The sequence below is a fragment of the Gadus chalcogrammus genome, chromosome 14 (assembly GCF_026213295.1).
Source record: "Gadus chalcogrammus isolate NIFS_2021 chromosome 14, NIFS_Gcha_1.0, whole genome shotgun sequence".
NCBI classification, from domain to species: Eukaryota; Metazoa; Chordata; class Actinopteri; order Gadiformes; family Gadidae; genus Gadus; species Gadus chalcogrammus.
Window position 1 is genome coordinate 21575484 of NC_079425.1, and position 19207 is coordinate 21594690.

A 19207-nucleotide genomic window follows, 5' to 3' on the forward strand; every position below is an offset into this window, starting at 1 on the left:
CGATTGCATAAGTAGGCCTAATCTTTAACTACTGTGTGGGAAACACTGGAAATAATGCACGTCTTCAGCCAGGTCTTTGAGCTTTCTTAATTGGTCCAATCAACCCAAACCTAGCAACACCTGTGGTGGTCTTGCTCTTCAATACCACACATCTGTGTTCATTACAAATAGCATTTAATGAATGCTGCCACTCCGGGAATAAGAGTTGATAAGCTGCAATATATAGGCCTATAACTCGACCAAAACGTGTAGCCTACATTTAAAATGGCTTTACAATTTCAAAACAGCAGTCGCTTCTTCGAGCTCCACTGCTCTACAGGTTTGACTGACTGGGACATGGATGAGGAGATGAAGTTGACCACCACAACAGATCAGTTTTTTCAAGGTAAGATGGCCTTATGTTACGACGGTAGGCATTTTTACACTGCTAAGCACAATTGGCAATTTCACTGTCTTGCCTGTGTAAACCGCTTTCTTGGTTCATTGGAATAGGCGAGACTGTACGCACGGTGAGTGAACGTCTTTAGAATAATTAGCATACTCCGAATTTTTTAGTTTTTTATTCAAGCCACTCCCAGGTAAGTGTCTATCTGGAGAAATCTGAGAGTAGGCTAAAAACGCGATTATTTACAAGTTCAAAAGATAGCCTGAGTTCACCTGGACTTGGCATTGCCTCACCGTCCCGTCACCGTCCCTTCACCGTCCCTTCTCCTCCCTTATTCTCCTAAAACTCTTACACACCTATTGTATGTTGCACGTCCTGGAACTTAGTGTGTGTGTGTGTGTGTGTGTGTGGCTTAGAGGTATAAATATGTCCAGGTTATTTAGTGTGTGGTGTTGTACTTAATGAGTTTTGTATCCTTAATGCCTATTACTGTATTTGAGAACATCATTAAGAACTGCCTAATTTTTTATTAGCACGTTTGAAAAAGGTATCGTTGACATGACAAAATGTGTTTCAATATTTGTGTGCTTAGATGTACCCTGTAGCCTACTTGGCCCCTGAATGTAACATTGGCCCCTGTTTCAGAATAATCTGCCACACACCTCGCGAGCTGCTGATGACTATCATGGGAGAGAAGGGATGCAGGCGCATTAAACGAAGAAGGGGAGGGACGGTAGGATATAGGCCTACGAGGAAAAAAAAAAAGCAGTCGAACTTTCCTACCCTTTGTGTTCTGCATGAGGTGCTTTTTTTTCATTTCAACCTGAATATTGGTGGGGACACTTCAGTCGTCATTTGATATTGGTGGGATCACGTCTTTAAGTCCCCAAGCAAATCTACGCCCTTGATCCTGGCTATCTTTGTTGAATACGGGGAATGGGTTAACCTAACAATTGATGAACATCCTTAATGTTCTGACAGCTAGGCTACTATTATTTATTTCTTCTGACTAATGAATTTATTGCAACTCCGCTTTAGATTAAAGCAACTGCAAACTTGTTATGTAAATATTTAAATTGCTTATTTGATATATTGATTTGATGTCATTATTGCTGACAGATGAGAAGCTGAACGACCAATACCTCGCCCAGTGGCATTATGCAAGGATATCCCGCAGGAAAAACAAATATGTCCATGATCAGAAATCGGGTGAGCTCGTTGGGTACCCTGACCATGAACGTAGAGCACCATACAACCAGCCCTCACTTATTCATGCTAGTTCTTACCATTGCAGAATCCTTCGTGAAGTCAAACCTGTGGCTGATGGTGAATCCCAACTTGGCCTGCCCAATTAAATACATGAAACGATCAGTACATGTACCTTCAGTTGTCAACGTCCCTGTAGAACTGAAAACGCCCCGACATGCCACCGAACGCCCTGATCACAGCACGCTCTGCACTTCATCGGCTGCGGCTCCCTCCTGCCGTGCGCGATGCGCGCACGCTTCCTCATCCACCACCGGCTTCATGGTACTCACTCACTGGTTGTTTCTATCAAATTTTATTTCAGAGGGTATATATGTAAATAAGGGCTAACGGATTATTACAGTAACAGATGACTCTCGTATATAATCATTCCTAACCATGTAGGCTTTTTGCACCGCCCTATCAATTGTAATGTTTTTGTCCTGTATGTTTGGCTCTTGACTTTGAGCTTGGAGATGAAGAGAAGGCAGTTTTGTTGGATAGTCCGTTGTATCGAAAGGGGCCAAGCCGACGAAAGGCACGGATCGCAAAAGTGAGAAATGGGTTGTTGAACTAAATGTTTTTCAGTAATGGCAATGTTTTTACAAATGTTCTTGTTAAAGAGGTTGAAGTTTGCTTTAGGCTACTCGTGTTGAATATTTGCTGTGGGCCTCTCTTACGTACTTGCTATAGGCTTATGTATTTCTAATAAATTGACTGGACTTAATCAAATGGCAGTACTCCAAGTTATCACTTTTTGTCTGACCACTGGCAACGAGGGCATCTTTGTCAATGTAACCTTTCAGACAAAACAATTTAATCAGTTTTTCTTAATAAGGATGTTTATCATATTGCAAAAAAAATCCCGTCATTAAAGCATTGATTTGAAAAGGAACTGACTGTTTAACTATATACTATATTGCAGAGGAACAAAATCGAAGGACCACTATTATTTTTTCAGGACAAAAAATCCCTGAAGATGGGCGGCTGGCCACGCCCACCTGTCAACTACTGTATTCTCATTGCCATGGCACTGAGTAGCAGCCACACAGGGAGCCTGAATGTCCAGCAGATTTACAACTTCACAAGGTCGGTCCAAATGGCTACTCTGCATTTTTGTCCCAGACACTCCTTGTATTATAGACCTTGCATCTAGCGGCCATATTGGGGAGTTGGTTGGGTAACCCTTATAATCGTGACTCTCCACTTTGCTACTTTGAAGGGGAAACTTGAATGCAGGACTAAAAATGATTGCTCCAGTTCCAAAGATTACCCAAGGTTTACCCCTACTCATCCAACAACCCTGTCTCGTCAAAATTACGTTCCCAGAGAACTATTCGGCATTCTCAATTACGTTTGTCATAAAACGTATTTTGTCCGCGATTACGTTTTATTGAACGTATTGCAAATACGTTCGTCCTCAGCCTATTTTTTGCCATTCATTAACCTCTAGGATTATGTTTGGTTGAAACGTATTCCAAATATGTTAAATGTCAACGTATAGCACATTATTGTCATTAAGGCATATTTCCCTTTCGGGAAACGTTTCATTTAACGTTATTTTGTCCCTGATTACGTCTTATTGAACATATTGCAAATAGGTTCGTTCTCAACATTTTTGTTGTTATTTATTTAAGCTACCTCTTGGATTACAGGCTACATTTAATTGAAACGTATCCTTAATAGGCAACGTTAAATTTCGATAACACATTATTGTCAGCATATAGGCATAGGTCTACCTCTCGGGGAAGCGTACGTTTGATTGTAATGTTAATAGTCCAACGTTGTATCAACATGTCACAAGAGGAGAAATTAGCTGCTGACGGGGTAACTGTAGGAGCGGGGGTTGCTTTGTTGATTTCTATATCTAGGGCTATAGCTGCGGTCAAAGCGGGAAGTGTGCGTTGTCTGGGCGGCTGCCTGAACTGAGCTGCAGGAAATTATGTTCACACGTTTCTTCATTCATTCATGAAGGCTATACCGGTGAACGGTGACGTCAGACTCACGCCCACCTACAAACCAATCAATGTCCAGTATCAGCCTGTCCTCTCGGAAAATACGACCACGTTTGTTTGTTCCGCCAAAGATTACGACCCATTGGAATTTATCCAAAACGAGCGAACGAGGCCCTCTACATGTGCGGGGAACCCTTTCTCATCAAAATTACGTTCCCAGAGAACTATTCGGCATTCTCAATTACATTTGTCTAAAAAACGTTTTTTGTCCGTGATTACGTTTTATTGAACATATTGTAATGACCTCGCCGGTGACATAACGATGTCGAGTCATTAGTAATTGAAGGAACTTTTAATGGACCAAAACCAGGTCACTGAAACCCGTAACCAACGGCAGAAATCCCACCCAAAACAAACCCCGGTTACCCCGGCAACCCCCAACACGGTCTCACTCACGTGCAGGCCCCCACCCTCGTGTTCTTCCAAGGCCCTCCCCCAGCTGACCTAATGATTCCCCCCCACACACACACACACACAAGCACACACAAGCACACACAAGCACACACAAGCACACACACGCACGCACAGACACACAGACACACAGACACACACACACACGCACACACGCACACGGTGCATTTCGCTGCTAAAACAACAACAAAAAAATATTCCCTCAAATAGTATTACTTTCAAAACGTTGGCCAAAATGGCCATTAATATCATTTTTTATTTGGGATGCTTCTAGGACATTTCGGGTGGATTTTGAACGGTATGTGGGGGGCACGTTTTTTGCAGGACCTGGCAACCCTGCGCTGTTGCCCGAGATCTGGATCCACCCCGGTCTCCTTTTGACCTTTTGACCCCAGACTTCTGGGGGAATAGCTGAATCAATTCATTAGTCAATCAGAAGCATGTAAATATCTTCACGGTGGCGTAAGCGTAATCTACGCTTCCAGGCGATTGCAACGGTGCCACACATGAGCATATTCGAACATGTTTAATGGTAGTAATTAGCTGTCGAAATTGGAGGCCTTAATCAATACTGAGCAGCTATTGATTTGCTTCCCGATAAAGATTAGTCACAAATGACATGTTATTTAGCATCTACACGTTGAGCTGAGTCCAATGACACCAAGAACGACACTCTAGCTAATGGTAACATGTATTTTACATGGTACACCTAGGTCTAGGACATGATCTCGGTGTAGCAAGAGGCCGAGCTTGATCTCATTGGACTCAGCTTAACGTGTAGATGCTAATTAACATGTAATTTGTCAAAAATCTCCATCGGGAAGCAAATCTATAGCTGGTCATTATTGATAAAGGCCTCCAAAATCGACAGCTAATTACTACCCCGAAACATATTCAAATATGATCATGTGTGGCACTGTTGCAATCGTCTCGAAACGTAGATGTCAAAGGACACCTTGTTTGTTCTGTTGCACCACCGGGAAGATATTTTCATACTTCTAATGGATTGATTCATATTTTAAGGTTCTCGGAGTGAGACTTTAAGTGGCTGCAGCAGAAGTGTTGAGACGAAAGATGATATCAAGAGATTTATAGAATATTCCCATTCACATTATGATTCTTCGTCGTAACATCCGACCAAACATCCTTTACATTCACAGAGCGAAGATTATGAAAGTCCAGGCTCAGCAAGTGCTCCATCTCGTTGCACCTGCACCCAGCGGCTCGCTTGCAAGATTTTGGCCTGAAGTTCTTCCCAGACCTATACCCTAACAGTCCAATATGCATATCTGAGAATCAGGCCTCTCTTCAATAATGACAAAATGTAATGAGAGAAATACAGATTCACTTTTTGTTATCTCATAAGCGGCGTGGTGCCGGCTCCTTTCGACCTTTTGACCCCAGACTTCAAAGAGGTGGCCACAGGCCAGCGCTGTCTACACACATTAAGCCACAAATGTACACCTCCATCCTGCAAAAAATGGAGCCTAGAAACTAACCTCTGTCTTATGTACATTGACTGTACTGTTGGAGGTCACGCCCCTTTTCCAGCCTTTTCGAGATAGCTAGGGATGCTAAAATGTTTACACACATTTTCCGGGGCCCCGTGAACGACATATCCGAGATTTGGAGTTCTAGCCCTTAGAGAAAAAAAGTTTTCCCAAATGGAGTGTCATTTGGACAAAGCCCCTCAGAAGTGTAGCCTGCAAGACCTAATGGTTCAGAATGTGGTGGAAAAACAGTTTTTGAGATAGGAAGGTCCTACCGCCCTGAAATTTTAATACCTTATTCTAGGGCCTAACTGGGACTTCCGCACCGAAACTTGGCCCGGTCGGACCCCGAGGGCAGGAAGGGGGGGGCCCTTCCTGCCCGAAACTTGGCCCGGTCAGACCCCGAGGGCAGGCCCCCCCTTCCTGCCCTCGGGGACCGACCGGGCCAAGTTTTGGTGTGGAGGTCCCAGTCAGGCCCTAGAATAAGGTATTACAATTTCAGGGCGGTAGGACCTTCCTATCTCAAAAACTGTTTTTCCACCACATTCTGAACCATTAGGTCTTGCAGGCTACACTTCTGAGGGGCTTTGTCCAAATGACACTCCATTTGGGAAAACTTTTTTTTTCTAAGGGCTAGAACTCCAAATCTCGGATATGTCGTTCACGGGCCCGCGGGAAATGTGTGTAAACATTTTAGCATCCCTAGCTATCTCGAAAAGGTCGGCAAAGGGGCGTGACCTCCAACAGTACAGTAAATGTAAGACAGAGGTTAGTTTCTAGTCCCCATTTTTTGTGGGATGGAGGTGTACATTCGTGGCTAAAGGTGTGTAGACACAGCTGGCCTGTCGCCACGTTTTTGAAGTCGGGGGTCAAAAGGTCAAAAGGAGCCGGCACCACGCCGCTTATGAGATAACAAAAAGTTAATGTGTGTTTCTCTCATAACTTTTTGTCATTATTAAAGAGAGGCCTGATTCTCAGATATGCATGTTGGATGGCTAGGGTGTAGGTCTGGGAAGAACTTCAGGCCAAAATCTTGCAAGCGAGCCGCTGGGTGAGTTGCAACGAGATGGAGCACTTGCTGAGTCATTTCCTGTAGTGCTGGAGCCACAGGTTGAAGCGTATGCGTCCTTTGAGACCCCCTTTGATATATAAGAGACGCTATACAGCTTACTTAAATGTTGTCGACTCAGTCACCTATTGCATCACTTCCTTTAGGGCTTCGGCCTCCTAATTGATCATTGTAGTAGGCTATAATTGAATGCCCTCTTTCATATATATACCTCCACCACTGGGACGTGGCAACAATTCTCCAAATCCATATGGGGAGGGGGGGGATGCTTGTGGACAGTAGGGGTTTACCCTAGACATAAATAGGAAGTAAAATCAGGAGAAGGAATGACCTCTCACAAATATTTATTGAATAAATTGTTTCAAATAACCCTCCCTCGTTAAATGAGCTTGGTGTTTTGCTTTCAAAAAAAAGTTATAGAAGAAGTCTAAACTGCAGAAAATAAACACATCCAAGCTGCCTTTTAAGGATACCTTGGAATAACTGTCTATTTTTCAACGATCGGACCCTAGTTTACGACAAAAACAACCCAATTGACGGCAGCTCCTTTGCCGCGTGGTTTTTAGAGTTATTAGAGGGGGCGGTCGATAGCAACCACCATAGCAACCATGACGGTCAAGTGACTGGATTCAGCCCCGTTGAAAAAAATAGAATACCTCCCTACACACTCAGTAGTAGATTAATGATTTTAAATTATTATTATGACCATGAAGTCTTTATTTGCATGGGTTTACATTTCGTTGTGTAGCATGGAAAAATCGGAGAAACACTCCCATTCAGAATGCATTGGTTTACACTTCGTTCTTTGGAGCACGGTTATTTTTATTGATTTATTTATTTTCCGTTTTTGAGGAGTTGAGGATTTTTCTGCAATAATCCAAAATCCAATGGAAAACCCGTTGGCTTTTTGTCAAGGGAACCGAGGGCGACGCTCACTTCCGGGTTTGCCAACATACGTCATCCCTCTCCACCACTCTATACTGTAAAAACACATGTTCAAGTTGAATGATAATGCATTAATTTATTCTTTATTCTGCCATAGTAACACGGTAAATAAATGGCAAAAATAGGCTGAGAACGAATTCGTATTTACGATATTGTAGCGACCCTGGGACAATTAAATTGTTTGTGTGTTATGTGTTGCATTGTATTTCGTTGTCCGTTATGCCAGTTGTTCTGTGTGCATGTATTGTAATGTTCTTCTTGTCAATCAGTGTGAGGGCGAATCATTAGGTCAGCTGGGGGAGGGCCTTGGAAGAACACGAGGGTGGGGGCCTGCACGTGAGTGAGACCGTGTTGGGGGTTGCCGGGGTAACCGGGGTTTGTTTTGGGTGGGATTTCTGCCGTTGGTTACGGGTTTCAGTGACCTGGTTTTGGTCCATTAAAAGTTCCTTCAATTACTAATGACTCGACATCGTTATGTCACCGGCGAGGTCATTACAATATGTTCAATAAAACGTAATCACGGACAAAAAACGTTTTTTAGACAAATGTAATTGAGAATGCCGAATAGTTCTCTGGGAACGTAATTTTGATGAGAAAGGGTTCCCCGCACATGTAGAGGGCCTCGTTCGCTCGTTTTGGATAAATTCCAATGGGTCGTAATCTTTGGCGGAACAAACCAACGTGGTCGTATTTTCCGAGAGGACAGGCTGATACTGGACATTGATTGGTTTGTAGGTGGGCGTGAGTCTGACGTCACCGTTCACCGGTATAGCCTTCATGAATGAATGAAGAAACGTGTGAACATAATTTCCTGCAGCTCAGTTCAGGCAGCCGCCCAGACAACGCACACTTCCCGCTTTGACCGCAGCTATAGCCCTAGATATAGAAATCAACAAAGCAACCCCCGCTCCTACAGTTACCCCGTCAGCAGCTAATTTCTCCTCTTGTGACATGTTGATACAACGTTGGACTATTAACATTACAATCAAACGTACGCTTCCCCGAGAGGTAGACCTATGCCTATATGCTGACAATAATGTGTTATCGAAATTTAACGTTGCCTATTAAGGATACGTTTCAATTAAATGTAGCCTGTAATCCAAGAGGTAGCTTAAATAAATAACAACAAAAATGTTGAGAACGAACCTATTTGCAATATAAGACGTAATCAGGGACAAAATAACGTTAAATGAAACGTTTCCCGAAAGGGAAATATGCCTTAATGACAATAATGTGCTATACGTTGACATTTAACATATTTGGAATACGTTTCAACCAAACATAATCCTAGAGGTAAATGAATGGCAAAAAATAGGTTGACAACGAACGTATTTGCGATATGTTCAATAACACGTATCCACAGCCAAGATACGTTTTTCAGACAAAATACGTTAAATGAAACGTTCCCTGAAAGGGAGATATGCCTTAATGACAATAATGTGCTATACGTTGACATTTAACCTATCTGGGATACGTTTCAACCAAACATAATCCTAGAGGTTAATGAATGGCAAAAAATAGGCTGAGGACGAACGTATTTGCAATACGTTCAATAAAACGTAATCGCGGACAAAATACGTTTTATGACAAACGTAATTGAGAATGCCGAATAGTTCTATGGGAACGTAATTTTGACGAGACAGGGTTGCATCCAAATATGGCCACTGAATTATGTTGTCTTTTACTGAATTGAATTTCTAAAATTATGTTCTACTATCTAATCTTACCTCAACCTCAACTACTTTTTATAAGTGAAATTTTTTTTTAGTAAACTTAGTGCTTGTTCTTCTTACCCTCCTTGACTGCCGTGCCCAGGGAGCACTTTCCATTCTTCCAGACAGCCCCCGACGGCTGGAAGAACACCATTCGCCACAACCTGTGCTTCAGCAGCAGCTTCTGCAAGACCCCCTACCAGCTGTGCAGAGAGGGCAAGCGGAAGTCGTGCTTGTGGCACCTCACACTGGACGGCCGACACCGACTCGGGGACGAGATCCGCACCTTGACTGGGGAGTCCTTTCAGCAGCTGAAGGGTAGCATGTCCCGCCCAGGTGAGAGCAGTGAACAAGTGTATTCAAATCATCCCTTTCTGTGGATTTGCCTGTGGGACAACACACGATTGTTGTATGCAAATAAAAGGGAACGTAAACACATTGTTGCCTTTGCCTTCTTTTTTTTTTTTTAGATGTAATCCATACCTTGTTCGTGCTGTGAGTATGACGGGAATAGAATCCAAACCAGGTATTGAAACATTTCTTAATGGTATCAAGTTGAGTCTTGATGCTATGTTGTCTAGCTACCCCTGTCCCAGAGCCTACGCTGCAGTCTTGGTGGACTGCATTTATTGGCTGCTCTTGTAATGCTATTTCATGTAAAGGATCATTTTGAATGCAGCCTTTGTATAATTTTAAGGCGCATCGTACCGGTGTACCCTCCGGTTAGCCAAATTCTTCCACACGTCAGTCAGGAAATGTGTAATTAATCGGAAGAATAGCCACCATTGGTTTCCAGTTGACAACACACATGGGTGTTTTTCACAATGACCACTTGATTGCCTTGTTAGAATTGTTGTAATTGTTGTAATTGTTTAATTGTGGTGTGTTTGTAATTCCATCTTTCTTGTTCAGGTTGCCAAGTGGTCCTTTTGTAAGACTGCATATGAAACTCTTGTAATGGCCAAAAGGTTATTCTGAATAAATAACCATATATGTTGAATTTTTTCATAATTGTATTCGTTTAAAAAAAAAAAAGTTTTTCTTACACTACCATCACATTCTCGGGCACAAGACAAACACAATCCACTCATCACTTCACATGAGTGTTTCTCAGGCAGCAAGTCGGATGGTCTTTCCAGAGATGGTCAGGTAGGTCTCATGCCATCTATTTGCATAGGTGACATCACCTGTCAAAAAATGACCCTGTAGGTTGCTCTTTCTCCCTCGCCCAATTTATCTATTGGCCAAGCAAATGCATACTGCCTGCTATCCTGCTATTCAAATTGCAGTGAAATTATTGTCCGGCCCCACCCAACAAAAGGCTTAATGCAATCAGTGAATCATCCCTCTATACAACAGCACAAGGCTCACAGCTGCAAGCCACTTACACAGCCCTACTTAGGTGGCAACAGGATCATGGAAAAGGCGTGGACTTAGTAAGCGGACAGAACCGGATTGGATGAGGATGAAGCGTGTTCTCCTTGTAGCGCTCCTTCACGTCCTCTTTGACTCGAGGAATTTGTGTGTTTTGGGATCGGTGATTAGAATAGATACTACTTACAATTTCGAGTTACCTTCAACCTGGCTGGAGGCCAGAGAACACTGCAGGTATTGGTACTGTTTCATTGTCAGTCTTTAAAATCCCCAAGAAATAAGCTAATAATTTGAATAAAATTAAATCATTAATGTAATGCTAACCTGACAATTTTTTGGCAATGATTCAAGTGAAGATAAAATAATTACATTTCGCTAATGGACTAAGGACTGATGCATATTTACCATTATATATTTTGATGTACCAAGTATCATTAAAACATTAATTTCTTTAACCCTTATGTCACAATAGGTCACATTCCGGAGATTTAGCCTTACTAACTCAGCAGTCTGACGTTGACCTTCTTGACCCCTACATTTATCTGTCATGGATTGGCCTGTACAAGGCTGCAGACGGTGACTGGAAATGGTCTGATGGAAAAAGTTATGAGAACGCGTGTTATAAATGGCTACTTGGTTGCGAGGATAATAATGGAGACTGCAGCCGCCAACTCCACAGAGGGCAGGTGAGGCACCACGTGGGTCTGGGACACGTCTTACCAGCATTGGGGCTTGAATCATGGAAACTTGGTAAAGTAAGACTTTATTTAGGCAGTGTTTTAAGGGAGGGAGGGAGGGGGAGAGAAATTCCTGGCTGGCCAGGTTAGTGGTCAATCACGTGTACCAGTTATTTGATTAATCAGTCAGTGTTTGCCGAGTAAACAGCTGTTTATTGTTGATGCAATCAGCTTGTACCTGCAGTATCCATTAATTGAGATTTCTGTTTTGCTTTCCAGTAAACATCAGTCCCAAGACTGTGATGACAAATTGTTCTTCTACTGCTCTAACGTGGACTCTACCGTCACATTCGTACCGATGGCCACAACGTGGGAGAACGCCCGGAATTACTGCCAACAACGTCACAAAGATCTTGTTACCCTGGAGAGTGGGACAACTGCCAACAATCTTTCTGATGATCTATTCTATATCTGGACAGGACTACACAGAGCTCAACCTGGTAAGCTCGAACCTTTTCATTTCAATGTTGTATAACTTGCTCCTACACGCATGAAAAAGGACTGTATACTGGGAATCTCATAGGGAGAAATACAGGCTATGGCATTAATTTTACAAAGATATTTCTGTGATTACCAAGAGAATACCTCTATTCTATCCATGCTACTAGTCTTGTTCATCCAGAGTGCAACACCTTTGCCTCAGAACCCCCTCTTCCTCAAAAGAGGACTGTATTAATTAATCACAGGAAATTGGGGAATGACTAATAGGTTCTTGTCTCCCATTCCGGTACTGCTTGAAGGCTTTATTTTTCTCATGTACTACTTCTGTACTTTCAATTTCATGTTGGGTTTTTAGGAGTTTTTTTTTTTCCTGCTGTGGTCAATTTGTTCTGGGTGAGAAGGTTCTGTCTTAATGTTGGCATTTTAAGTCCTTACTTGTTGAACTTCTAGGAGTCAATTTTACAAACCGCAAACATAGTCCACACATGTTTGAAATGTTTTCTGTATTTCTGCGCTAATAGGTGCAGACTGGGAATGGAGCATTGGCCGTGCAGATTATGAGAACTGGGAAGAAGGGAATGGGCCAGCAGAGGGGGACTGTGTTGGTCTCTCCAATACGGAGAATAGTATGACTAACTTAGACTGCAATTCAACATTGCCCTTTTACTGCTACTTCGACAACCTGGTTTTGGTGAAGGAGAACAAGACCTGGGAGGAGGCACTTGAGCACTGCAGGGCCATGGACTTGGTAGACCCCCAACGCAATGATCTGATCAGCATCAGTGGTCCATTGGATCATCACACTGTGTGGTTCCGAATCAACAAAGCCACAACAAACGAGGTTGTTCAGTTATATATATATGATGAAGTGTAGACAGTGTTGCCTACTTCTTGACATAAATTGTAGAATAAGCAAGCAACCATATTTTTCTGTTATTATGCTGGTGAAAAATGACCAAGACTAGTTTGGAATGAGCGTGGCATGTGAAACCCTCCAATAGTCGATGTGTTGTCTTCTTCCTTTCACTAGGTTTGGACCGGTCTTCGCTACCTTGCTCACAAATGGTTTTGGGTTGATGGGACTGATGTGCCATACCTGAACTTGCCGACCTGTCCTGATCTAGGGAAACATTGTGGAACTGTTGATAGGGACAACAGCACCATACCCTGGAATATCAGAGACTGCAACGAAAAAAGAAACTTCCTCTGCTACAAGAAATATTGATGAGTATATAATATATGTATAATAATGTGTCAAGTGTTGTATGCAAACAAACCTATTATGTAACTGATACAACACTGAAAGCTTCACAGAAGGTTTCTGACATTTCATTCAGACGATTGCGACAAAGGGATTTAACTTTTAATGCACATCGTTGTGGTTTTATGTGGAGGGGAATACACTGTTGCCAGTTTACACCCTTTTGCTCACTACACAACACACTGGCTAGATCATGGTGAAGATGTGAGGAATAGAACCTGGACATGCAAAGTTTATATGTAGCTGAACAGAAACACTTTAGTGTCGTACTATCCCATCGCACACGACTCCTTCAACATCCGTGGAGATGCTTGCTACTTTGCAATTGTTTCTACATGTCTAAAAGATTATGTGTAAAACTGCAGTCCTTTTTTCAGGATCCTGGATTCTTCATGGATTCTATGAAGGGACTTGGTATATAAAACGTCCTTTTTCCAAATAACTGATCACTGGTTTTATTTCCCATGAACCTTGTTTGAAGTGGGAAGCCGGAACGATAATAAAATATATATTTTTAATAATACAATTATGGGGTTGGCCTGAAAATCCATGCTCACTGATTTGTAAACCGTGCTCTCAGACAAATCTGTGTTTTTGAAATCTGTTCTCCGGGATTTGGTTTGTTCCACACAGGAAGCATTGGGAAGTTGAACGCAAATCTCACCGACATTAATTCTTGTGTGATATAGTCTAAAAGGGTGATGCATGATGTAAACCAGGCCTATTCAACTAGCGGCCTGTGGGCCAAATGCGGCCCCTCTTAATTTTTTTCTGGCCCGCAAGAGGTTGCATGCAAAAAATAAATAAAATAAAGGAGAAACATAGTTGCATGCAAATCAGGTTTCTGTGTGTAGCTGGTGATACTAGCCAGTATCAGTACCCCACGATCAGGAACTGGCATCACTTATTCTGACAATGTTTGGCTCAACCGATACGCGTGAGTCTAGCTTTTCTCATATGAATGCCATCAGAACAAGGGCACGTTGCTCCATGACCTATGAGAAGCTGAATGAGTATCTCAGGATGAGCCAAACTAGGCAAACAAGGCAGTGCAATCTTTCTCACTGACTCACTGGCTCAAAATGTCTCATATGTACAGTAGTTCTGTTTTGTGATGATTCAAACATTGTTGAATTCTAAATACGTGTCCAAAATATGTGAGAACTAAATCGTTTATAATGATACGATTAAAAGTGAAGAAGGAGGGAATGCGTCTGACAAGTTTATTCCATGTAGTACTATTAGGGATGCAAACAATTAATCGATTATCGATTAATTGTCGATAAGAGATTACTCGATTAAAATAAATTACTTGCAATTAATCGCATTTTAACCCGTAATTCCCCAACCGTCCGCGTGAGGGCGCACTTGACGCCAGACGTACTTGACGCACACGCGGGAACACAAGCAAAGCAGGGCCGTGTTCCAATACCCGTACTTCCATGAATATACTTAAAGGAAGTATACTATCCGCACTGTCTACTACGTTCATTTTTCAGATGTGAGTGCTGTTCCAAATCGAGTACTCCGTGGTGCACTAACCGGAAATTACGATCACGACTGCCGCCGTGGCTCCTCCCCCGCAATAAACATCCCGCTTTGAACGGTGAACTCTTTACGCCTAGCAGCTATAAAAAGCTATAAAAACTACAAAATGACTATATTAATGCAGGCTATGTGAAAAATGCGCCGACTTTGGCTCAGCCTGTCTCCGCCTCTTCTGCTACGTAGCTAAGAAGGCTGCCGTTGAGTACGGGGAGTGTCCTTCGATCCACACTTCACGATTAGCCCGTTTTGAGTACGGCATCCGGGTCCTTGAAGTATACTTCTTTTCGCCGGATCTGAATTGGAGTAATGCGTACTCAAATTTTGGCTAGTAAGTACGGACAGTACGGGTATTGGAACACGGCAGGACGGAGTGCAGTATGGAGCCACTTTAAGTTGGTTAATGACTACAAAGACGCCAAATGCACAATATGTGGAAGTATTCTAAAGTACAACAACTAAACGACTTTGTTGAATTACCACCTAAATGTGTCACATTCAGAAGGAAATTCAGCTTCTCAGAAGAATTGCCGCTTATCAATTAATCGATCATCGATCGATAAGATGAAACAACTATCGATTTAATGAATTACTCGATAATTTGCATCCCTAAGTACTATATATATTAAGTTAACACTACTTTAAATACGATTTATTTGTAGCGATTCATTCACGTAGTTTTACTCTGTGGCCCATGAACCCCCAGTGGTTTTCCTTTTCGGCCCACTTGTTAAGGAGGTTGAATAGCCCTGATGTAAACTCAACCGTGAATGTATATCACTGGTTTTCATGAATATGTTAAATTTAGATATTTTTGGTCATTCTCAACTACATAGTTTTCTTTTTTTTTGTCATTTATTCATGCATATGGTCAGGGGCGTTTCTAGGTTTGATTTAATTTATTTCAGCACAAAGTTAATGCTGTGTACATTGCATCGCTGTTGTAAAGCAATACATCTGACAGCTGTTTATCTCAACCTCAATTCCTCTTGTGAGTTAGCCTCAAAGCAAAACTTTCCCCGAACCTAATAAGAGGTTAGTCTCTGTTTAACTTTGGCTTACGAACAAAGGTGCTTCATAAGTATTCCTCATTCTATGTCAATGTTGACCAAATCGGATGTAAATTAGGTCTACCATGTAAATTGTGTCAAGGTCAAATAATCTGAGTGTTAAAGTTTTGAATGTTCCAATGATGGTTCATTGGCTACTTGCCATGGAGTTTAATTTGATCAACACGTTACAAAATTCCAGACATCTTTACTTATGTACACGTATATGTTTTGTATTTATATATACACACTATTTTATGTCTTAACCTTCACTATCTTACTTAAAAAAATATACACCCACACACACACACATTTTATGTACTTTATTTGATTCCACATTACAAGTAAATATCATTTTAGGAACCAAATGTGATGAATTATCCAACAACTATTTGACCAACAAACATCTTGTTATGAGAACATTAAGGGTACAGGAAACATCTCCTTTTCCAGATGAACATGCTCCCTATAACAGCTGATATTGAGCAGTACTTAGCTAGCTGTCTGGCCCTTCTTTTACTTAGTCCACTGATGTTAAGTCCACTGACCACCAGCCTATGCACATGGCCTAGACTGCCAAAGACAAGAACAATGAGGACACATTTATAGCCACAGCTTTCAATGGCAGATGTTAGAGGATGGTATTTCAGTTTTTTTGTACAATAGGATTCCTCCATGAACAGGTCAAAGGCACAGGCTACTTCACAGAGTCTGACTATTTTTTCCTCTTGTGATATGCAAATGATGTCTGGTGTGTTGGGAATTCCTGAAAAGCAGTTTGTGGATGTGTTAAACCAGTGGGACTTGACAGAGGTATGTTTGTATAGTTGTTCCTGAGGAGCACAAGGGATCTGGGCAGCGATGAGGTCCACCAGTCTGTCATATCTGGCAATATACAGTCCTTTGTAGGAAGGGCAACTGTTCATGATGTGGGCTACTGACTCCAGCTGTTGTGGTGGGTCATGTAGCATGCAAAAGGGGGAATGAATAGATGGAAACCAGAGGGAGAGATTGTATTTTGTGGGGAGAACCTGTAGGCGTGCCTTCACACAGAAGATGAGTATCTCATCACTGATGGTGGCATTATTGTAAATGGCATGTGATGTGGAGTGATCTGCACAGGTGAGTTTGGCTAATTTTCCTTGAAGTTTAAGGCTGGACCAGTTCTCCATATTGTGGCCCCTTTGGATGGTAAGAAGGGTTTGCCTGGATGTTGATGGTAACAGGAGGTGGGTGATGTTATTGTGTTGCAGCCTGGCTTGCACTGTGATTGATGGGTCATCCACCACTGCATCGGTGACCTCTACTGGTTGGTGGTTGGAGGTCCATTTTAGCTCGGTGCCTGTCCTCCAGCACAAATCATTCAGGTCACGCCAGTCTGATGACACACCAAATCCCTGTGCCTGGGTATCCAGCTTGCCACTGCTCTTTCTTCTGATACCCAGGAAGTTATCCTCACCACTGCCTGCACAAGCCACTTTGCGTTTCTTAAAGTCCAGCAGTAATGATGCTCTTGCCAGGTGTTTAGATGTGCATATTGACTAGATGTGACTGCCTTGCTGCTGTGTACTCCCACATACAGTTTGGAATGCCAAGCCCACCGTCCTGTTTCTTCTGGAAAATAAAACATTGTGTAGAATGTGTGTTGAGGCCCAGCCATTTCCTTACAACTTGCACAGTTTTATTGTCCATTGTGCGCAGATCTTTTTGTGGGATATGAACATTCGCGAAGAGATGTTGTATTTTGGCGAAGGCTATATCTCTGATTGCTTGGACTTTCAGAGTTGCTGGGAGAGGTGAAGTGTCAATCAGGTCCAGTCTGCTAATAAACTGCTGAACCAGATTGGTCACTTGTTGGCTCCAATCTCCCGTGATGTTGAATTTATGCCCTAAGTAGGTGTAGCTTTCTTGTCTGGCATACACTCTGAGTGGCTGGCCTAAGATGGTGAGGGAAGGAGGTCGGTCAGTCTTGGCTCTATACCAGCGGTTGCCTCCGCTCCTCCTCTCCCAAAACACATTTACTCTGTTTTACTTGTAGGCCAGACCAGGAGAGGAAGCTGTCGGTGCAAGCCATCATGTTCTTTATGACTCTCTCATCACGGGAGGCAATGACCACATCGTCAGCATAGCCCTGGACTGGGTTTGGTGACAACACTTGGGGTGGGGCATGTGTGCACAACCATTTCAGCCACTGGTTGATGGCAATGATAAAGTTGACTGCACTCCATGGGCAACCAGTTTTAATTCCCACTTTCAATTTTACAGACAGGGTGAGGTGTTTACCACAGATAACTTGCAGATAGGAATTACTGTAAACATCTTTTACTATATCACAGTAGATCTTTGGCAGGTGTATGTCCTCCAGTGAATTCAACATGACCTCATGAGGCAGTGTACCAAATGCGTCCCTAAAGTCCAAGAATACCACATATAATTTGGCAGAGTCATGTTTGAAGTCATCAATCGCCGTCTTTAAAGAAAAAACATGTTCATTCATGCCTTGACGTTCAATATAGGCCTTTTGCTTACTTGATAAAGTTCCTGAGTCAACAAGCCATGGTAATATTCTGGACAGGAGGCACTTCATGAAGACTTTGTACACAGTTGGTAATAATGAGATGTCCCTCCATGTAGAGGGGTCATTGGGTACATTGTCTTTCTTTGGTATTCTGTGTATCAGTGCTCCTTTCCATGAACAGGGGACTTTACCATTCAGCAAACCGGTGTTAAATATGCTTCAGGGTGGGACACGACATTTGCCTGGTGGATTTTAGGGTTTCATAGGTGACACCGTCTGAACCACTTGCTGTGTTGTTGGGCAAGTTGAGTATAACTTTCTCTATCTCCTCGACTGAGAAGGCCGATGTTAGTGGCGGGGGTTCAGTAGCTGTAATGTCAATGTCATTATTCCACGGGGGCAGCTCGCGCAACTTTGTTGATGGCATAGACTCGCATTTTTGTCGATAGTAATCATACACCTGCTCAGGATTATCCGACTCAGGCGGAGACGTCGGGAATATGCAGTTGTTTAGGATGATATCAATTGCTTTTTTTCTGCGGTGTTGCCACAGGTAAGTAAGCTTGTTTTTGCTTACCATGTGTGGTGTTTTCAGATGTTCTTTTGTTGCCGCGGCAATCGATGGCTGTATCACATCTCGCAGAAAACGCAATTGACGCTCAATCCATTCAGCAGGGTTATCGACAGGTGTTTTTCGTGCGTTATCATCCAATGTTAGAGTCTTTAATATCCGTATCACATATTTCAGGAGTGGTATTCCAAACTATCGTCCATCCGTGCGCTTTATGGAAAAAAATCCGTTTTTAAAAAAGACTCCATGAAGGATTTTAAACATGCGCGTCCATTTCCGAGGATCTCCAGCGAGGACAAAGTTTTGTTTGTCCCGTAATCTCTTTGTGTCCAGGCCTTGTCTAAACAGTCTTTCATGGTGTTGGAAATCATTCCATTCAGTATCCGTGAGTAATCTCTCGAAGTTGGTAAAATCCTGAATGTTGCATGCTGATGATCGC

At 42.5% G+C, this 19207-nt stretch overlaps 1 protein-coding gene across 4 annotated transcripts; it reads left to right on the top strand.

Moving 5' to 3' along the window:
• The first annotated feature begins 49 nt into the window (after positions 1–49).
• Positions 50–13952, top strand: foxr1 (forkhead box R1). 4 transcript variants are annotated; one of them, XM_056607304.1, is made up of 12 exons: positions 61–385; positions 1505–1594; positions 1680–1915; positions 2100–2183; positions 2592–2719; positions 9376–9608; positions 9743–9798; positions 10185–10880; positions 11119–11332; positions 11603–11823; positions 12346–12665; positions 12855–13721. In XM_056607304.1, the coding sequence occupies exons 1-7, from the start codon at positions 265–267 to the stop codon at positions 9769–9771; spliced, it is 921 nt and encodes a 306-aa protein (XP_056463279.1). In that variant the 5' UTR covers positions 61–264; the 3' UTR covers positions 9772–9798; positions 10185–10880; positions 11119–11332; positions 11603–11823; positions 12346–12665; positions 12855–13721. The 4 variants fall into 4 exon arrangements, with proteins under 4 accessions (XP_056463281.1, XP_056463280.1, XP_056463279.1 ...); XM_056607303.1 differs by having other exon boundaries at positions 10185–11332; positions 12855–13748; XM_056607306.1 differs by lacking the exon at positions 1505–1594 and having other exon boundaries at positions 50–385; positions 10185–11332; positions 12855–13952.
• Positions 13953–19207: the final 5255 nt, after the last annotated feature.

What these genes read in the sequence shown, in the direction of transcription:
- foxr1 (XM_056607303.1), top strand. Translation starts at nt 265, where the DNA reads ATGGCTTTACAATTTCAAAACAGCAGTCGCTTCTTCGAGCTCCACTGC. An exon ending in CATCCACCACCGGCTTCATG is followed by an intron (nt 1,916 to 2,099) that starts GTACTCACTCAC and finishes CTTGACTTTGAG; the next exon opens with CTTGGAGATGAAGAGAAGGC. An exon ending in GAAAGGCACGGATCGCAAAA is followed by an intron (nt 2,184 to 2,591) that starts GTGAGAAATGGG and finishes TTATTTTTTCAG; the next exon opens with GACAAAAAATCCCTGAAGAT.